We start from the raw sequence: 6,696 nt of genomic DNA, 5'->3' as shown, positions 1-6,696 counted from the left end.
TGACATCATGCCTCCCCCTATAGTACTTCTGAACATTTTCCTCATTGCTTCCCATGCATATGGAATGTGTCACTCACCAACGTAGAGCGCTTGTCTGAACTCCAATTGATATGAAATTTAACGTGCTTGCATATCTTAGCAACATACATCTAACTCTAGAGCCGCTCGTTTCCCAACTTCCGAGGTTACGGCCTGAGGCCCCATCTGGTGACACCATCGATGACACGATTGTTTGTCTTTTTGCTAAATGTTCAACATGGCATACTTGCCCACTTTTGTTCATGATGCATCATCCTCTTTGGTGGCATCACAACACTTCTCTTGACCCTCTGTCTATGTCAACACGTGCATGCCGCCACTGCACTATCTACACTAGTGGGGTCACAATCTACTTACTTCAAGTATGATTGTGACACCTAACTTTTGCTCTCAATTCTTAATACTCGCTATTTTTTTAGTTTTTTTCTCTTTTCGTGATTCATCAACGTAATTCCCATTCCTCCTTTCTTTTTCTTTTTAGTTTTCCTAATCACTACTCGATACATTCAAAAGGGCAACATAAAAATAAAATAAAACAATTAACGTGTAGCAGGAGCGATCATCAAGAATCAAGGGTTGATTCCATAATTTCATTTTGACCTTGTCAAATAGACCATCGGTACAATTTTCTCAAGATCTGGCTAAAACCAATCTCACGATGAAATAAGAACACCTGAGAATCACATGCTTCCATGGAACTACTTTCCAGTAAAATAGAATTCAAGAAATGCCAGAACAAAGTGGTTGTTTCCTTTGCAAAAATCTAGTTGGTCTTCAACATTCCAATCCAAGCTAAACAAAATTGATCGAGCAATCTTGTCTTTGTTATGAAAGCATTATTCAACATTCAACTTTTAATTTCTGATAGAGTCGGAGGTATCTATCAGAAATCTGGCATATACATAATATCAAGTTAGTGATCCACCACTAAGGAACTGAAAGTCACAGATAACTAATGTGATTTCAACTGCAAACTGAGAAACCAAATTAGAAAATCATTACACACAAATAGCTTTTCCTCGGCCTTTTGGCTAAGATCAAGTACAGTATTTTCTCTTATCAGTTTCAAAACATTAGACATGAAAATTAAACAAAGTCTAAACGAACAGTCAATAGAATTCTTGCAGAATTTACACAATTGAGGAATTCTTCCTCCACCAACTTGCTTTTGCCTTTCCACATTCATGGTTGAATGTTATACCCGAGGGAAGAAAAAGCCATCTATTGATTCTTATTTCTTCAACTCAAGTTAGCACAACATATTTTACAGAAACACAGTTCCAACCCCTTCCCATGTGTTGTAGCAAATTACGCATCAATGGAACCAACTTTCAAAGGGAAACTCTACTTAAAGTTTCAATCTGCTAAGCCTACATTTTTATCACCAAGAGGAAAATGTAAAGGATGTGCAACAATGATTGAACTACAGAACATGGGAAGGGGTTGGAACTGTGTTTGGGTTGTACTGTGATTCTTATTTCTTGAACATGAGGACGTGGTTTGGGTTGGCACCATCAATGGATTGAACTACAGAACAAAGTTCATGATGACAATGTCACAAATGGCATGGTATCGCCACTTGCTGTTGCAGAGATATGTTATAAGACTGGATTGATTGATTGAAGTACTGAAACTAATGCTAAAATTAGCAACTGTAGAGATCAGGTTTAGTAAAATCGACCTAAAAACCATCAATTTGTGCATAAAGGGGTAATACGAACAACAGGCTCAGTAGTTTTAGCTATAAATGTACATGGCACAGGCCAACAACTGTTTAAGTCGATTCAGGTTCTAACTTATCATGCTGCTACAGGGTTGTATTCGTATTAATCCCTCTTCTTACAACTATGAGCTTAGATATCAGGAACTACGACAGTTTAATTCACAGGTATGTTACACGTCCTGCAATTGCATTAATGTAATTCCAAGAAAACTTGAAAAGCATCTGTTATTTCTTTTGGCATGACCCAAGGCTAAACAAGCAAGACTGATGAATTTGGCTGGCGCATTATGTAGAAGACACTTATCACGCAAGATGTCTCATTAGATCTCATAGCTTCTAGAGAAACTCATCCAAGGTTGTTCTTCTCCAAGGGTGGGGGACGGAAGAAGAATGAGATTGGAAAGATGTCCAGTTGGATGACAATCAGATTAAGCTTTATAGTTTCCTTCATAGACTTTGGGCCTTCCAGGATTTCACTTCTAAAACCACCATCCAAGAAGTTCAGAATAAGAAGAGCAGTTGTTGGGAGCTTTGCTTCATAGACAACTTTGAGAAGTGGGATCTTTTATTTAATTGGTGTATGCTTCAGACTAAATCATGAGCTTCGGCTTATAGCTTGGAACCTAAACAATCCAAGTTTCTAGCTTCTAAACCCGTTTTTGCCATGTCCTTGATGGTCATTTGATTCAATGAATCATGGTCACTCCTGTATGGTGAGGGAAACTAGAACCCCCACAAAGATAAAAAGTTCAGCAAACTCAACCCTTGATCCAACCCAAATAATTTGTAGACAACTACATCAACGTATCCGAAGGCATCCTTTGGATAGGAAAGCCAGAGGCCCAGACCTGATAAGGTATCAGGATGAAAGGTATATGTTCAGAAGTCTCATGCCAGTGGGCCTGAAAATCTCTGTGAATATCCATTTAGAAGCTGGCAAACCGTTCCCCTCCCCCGTAGTCACTTTAATTGGAGTGGTATAATTTTCCACAGGTTTAAAAAACCAATGGCAATGTCATCACAAGATTTAAGGAAAGATTTGTCAATCTGTGTGAACCATCAACCAGCAGCCCCATTGTGAATCCTAAGAAAGATGATGGAAATCTGCTTGAGTGAGCCTCCTTCAACACAGAATTCAGAGGAATGAGAGGTAGAGATGTAAATGAATGTTGGACTTTTGTTTTTCCTTCACTCTTGACATTAGGTTATGAACAGATCCGCTCGACTCCATTAGGTGCACAAACTGACCCAGACCTCCACACCAATATGACGAAAAGAAAATTCAAAATGACCAACATACTGAACCCAGCCAACTAAAAATAGAACAAAAGAAAGGATGAAGGAAAAACCAAAGATATCAACTTCCAACAAATTTATCCAGTTGTTCACACCATAATTGAGATGTGAATGAAATGCTAGAATCTTTTATCTTGACTCTAGATGGTACGGCTATGAACAGGTCAGCTTGACTCCATTTGGAGCAAAAATTAATCCTGGACCATCCACACCAGTATGACAAAGAAAAGTCAAATTAACTAATATAATGAAGCCAATCAACAGAAAATAGAAAGGAAAAATCAAGCATACCAACTTCAATCAAAATGTATTCAGTTTTTTTTCCATTCCACAAAAAAATCCTTTGATTGATTTTATTCCTAAACCAACCTACCCCTCCCAGCTTATCTATGGAACAATTATATGCAATTTTCTTAAAGGTGCAACATGTACTAAGGTGCAGAAGATCTAAAGACAAGGCTAAACCTAGGTTAGGAATGACGTGATGTTGCAAAATACCAAATACCTTATAAAATAATATCAGCAAACATGACAATTTAAATATAAAGTTAAAATATTCAATATCAAACAAAATTCACGTGTTTTGACTTCAAAGATAGAGAAAAGTCATAAGCAATAAAGAATCATTGTTATTTCATCATAATAAAATATTAATTTTACAAAGCTAAGTAATTAAAGTGAAGGAAAGGGCTAACCTACTGGGATTCTAATTCCTGATTCAATTTTCAGAGTAGGATCTGGGAACTATGAGCAAGAGAACACAAAGAGCACACACGACCCTTTTTCTTAAGGAATATTAAGTAGGAAAGAAAAATGTGAGATGCAGACACTACCAACGGGGAGTTGAAGAGAATGTTTAGGCTAGATACTGCTAAAAGATTCTGGGTGGGGTGGTGGAAGAATGGGAAAGTGAATTAGACTAGTACAGACGTTGTGATAACTGATAGGTTGGTGCACAAAAGACTCAAGAGTGATGATGCCCACAGAACCAATCCTTCCTTTTCATTTTCGTTTTTCAATTATAAGTCCTTCTATATTAAATCATATCAAGTAAGTTCTGTTGAAGTAAATGCTTGGGAACACCTGATGCAGAGGCAAGAGACAAGCTTCATGTCTGGGTGGTCATCTCGCTTGAGGCAAACAAAGTGAACAATGCCATATCTCACGCCTGCATGCTTTTTTTCCTCAACATTCTTGATAAACTTACATGGCATATTACTCAATGAATTTGTTGCTAGCATTTAGATGAGAAAAAAATATTACCAAACAGAATGATAACTTGAAATTTCAACCGTTTTCTTAGAATTTTGAGGAAAAATTAGAAACTTTACTCTTTTAGATAACTTTTTTCCTCTAACTTTCTGCCAATTTACTAAGTACTGAGTCATGTAAGTTAATTATCAGCCAATTTTAACATGCACCAAAGATGAGGCCATGTGGCACAATCATGGACTTAATTCTCATCAAATTCCTCTCCATTCCAGAAAAGAAAGTTAGCACACTTCAAATCCAGCAGAAAACCCTTTTAGTTTCCATCATTGAGAAATGAGAATAAAGGATTCTCCAAGTTGAGAGGAATGCACACAATTTTCATACTCCATAATTGTTGGATAATATTTATAATTTATCAGAACAACATCAATTGAGAGCTGTACACTACCAACTGTTATCTCACTCAATTCAACCAAAAGTTGAGTGAGTGCCGAACGCACTACCAAGGATAAATCGAACTTTGAGTCTTAAATCAACTTTCGTGAAGTTTCGATTAAAAGAAAACAAAACAAAATTTAGAAAACTGTACGTTGAATCCTCATGGCATTAAAGGAATAAATCATTCTATATCTGTAACTTGCTACATACAGAGAGGTCTATCTACAAAGCCCTGTAAATATCAGATAGAGAAAACTAAGTATGCATCTTTTGTAGGTTCTGTAGTTCTTAAAGGATGGATTGGACACATTAACTAGCACAACAAAGTTACACATGATGGTTCTCAGACATGACTATCTGTGTAGGTGAAGAACCAAAGCTAGGTGTTGCTGCATATACAAAAAGGAAAAATGGTTAAAAGAATAGAGTACAAACAGCTCTAGGTAAAATATGGCTACATCAACCATTTGACATTCTAAGAGCAGGGATGAAAAACAATTAATAGCATGACCAAAGTGTTGTTGCGAAAAGAAAATGAAGGAACATGCCAGAACAAGTAAGATCCCAGATGTGCTACTATTTGAAAAGTTACATAGAATCACTCACATGCATCATACCCTAAGAATCTGAAGCTTAGTCGAAAAGGCAATCGCAACCCAGTCCGGCTGGGAAGAAGACCATTGCAGCTGCTCGATTTCTGCTCCAGCTGTATATGCAAGAATGGGATCGAGGCCACCTTCGACAGGTTGCCCCATGGATGACAAATCCCAAATTAAGGCCTGAGAATCATCCCCTGCTGTGCAGATGTGGCAAGAACTATGCGGAGCCCAAGCAATGGCGTTGACACTAGCTTGATGTCTTTGTAACTCAACGACGGGGAGCGTCGGGAAGCGAATGTCAAGCACAACGACCTTGGCACTATCCATGATAATTGTGGCCATATATCTCGGGTCCTGCTTGTTCCAGCCTAGTCGAACCAATGGAGTGTCAGGCTCGGAGCTCTCGTAGATGATAGTAGAGTGTTCCTTATCGCGCAAATCGAAGACCCGGACAGAACCATCGGCGGAAACGGAAGCAAAAACACCAACACCGCCCCAGGCGATGTCGTAGACTTCCTTATCATGGGCGATGAGTTGTGTATCAACGGTCTCCCGCTCAATATCCCAAATGGTACAGGTAGTATCGATACTGGAGGTCCCAATACGCTTAGGTTCAGCATCATTCCAGTCAAAGGAGGTGAGAGGGCCACAGAATTCGCTGTTCTTGTTGCCATTAAGAAGGCTCTTGAGTTCTACAGAAGAAGGATCATCTGAGATGCGCCAAACGCGGAGAAAATCGCTGGAAGTGGCGAGAAGATCAGGGCGCTGGCACTCCTTGTCGGGGATGAAGATGGTCTTAGTAGGAGGGTAAGGATGCTCGAAGGAGAGATTAGGGTCGGAGCGGATCTCGCCGCTGGAGTCATCGAGCTGGACAATCTCGACACGGTTGGGATACTGCTCGAGGAGGCTAGCAATGGCGAGACGGTATTTCTTGTCACGGCGGACACTCCAATTCATGGCGTAGATGTGCCATGGCGCTTCATAGGTGTAGATCTCAGAGCGTTTCTGCTGCTCGTCGGAAGCATCCTGATTGGGATCGCTACTTGCACCCATCGGCTTTCTGTGTGGAAATGTCGTCTTCTTCTTCTTCAATGGATGCAAGGGGGAAGGCCAAGGAGTTGTGTATTTGAATGGATGATGAGGAACGAACGAATGAAGGAAGAAGTCAATCCAGTTGAATTGCCTGCTATGAATTGGAGCAACCAGGAACTTAACCCTCCTTGTCCCAATCAATCATATAAAATTATTGTTTCTGAAATATCCAATTTCCACCTAAATTATTTATGCAATATCCAATATCCAATATCCATTAATTTCTTTTTTTGTTATTATTATTATTTTTTAAGTACAACATAAGGGTGGTGTTGGGATGTATGCCCTATACTTGAT

General features: G+C 39.1%; 1 protein-coding gene across 2 annotated transcripts; it reads right to left on the bottom strand.

Moving 5' to 3' along the window:
• Positions 1-4,844: 4,844 nt before the first annotated feature.
• LOC120088241 (WD repeat-containing protein LWD1) lies at positions 4,845-6,542 on the bottom strand. 2 transcript variants are annotated; one of them, XM_039045394.1, is made up of 2 exons: positions 5,326-6,542; positions 4,845-5,097 (listed from the first exon to the last, which is right to left on the bottom strand). In XM_039045394.1, exons 1-2 carry the CDS (start codon positions 6,358-6,360, stop codon positions 5,062-5,064), a joined length of 1,071 nt encoding a protein of 356 aa, XP_038901322.1. In that variant the 5' UTR covers positions 6,361-6,542; the 3' UTR covers positions 4,845-5,061. The 2 variants fall into 2 exon arrangements, with proteins under 2 accessions (XP_038901322.1, XP_038901329.1); XM_039045401.1 differs by having other exon boundaries at positions 5,315-6,541.
• Between the last annotated feature and the right edge of the window lie 154 nt (positions 6,543-6,696).

Source organism: Benincasa hispida, chromosome 1, assembly GCF_009727055.1.
Source record: "Benincasa hispida cultivar B227 chromosome 1, ASM972705v1, whole genome shotgun sequence".
NCBI classification, from domain to species: domain Eukaryota; kingdom Viridiplantae; phylum Streptophyta; class Magnoliopsida; order Cucurbitales; family Cucurbitaceae; genus Benincasa; species Benincasa hispida.
Note: the sequence above shows the minus strand (reverse complement) of the source record. Positions and strands in the feature narration are given on the sequence as shown.

Excerpts from the sequence above, each read along its gene's own strand:
- LOC120088241 (XM_039045394.1), bottom strand. The coding sequence starts at position 6,360 with ATGGGTGCAAGTAGCGATCCCAATCAGGATGCTTCCGACGAGCAGCAG. Across the intron at positions 5,098-5,325 it reads CTAAGCTTCAGATTCTTAGG|CAACACCTAGCTTTGGTTCT; the intron begins GTATGATGCATG and ends TTGTATATGCAG.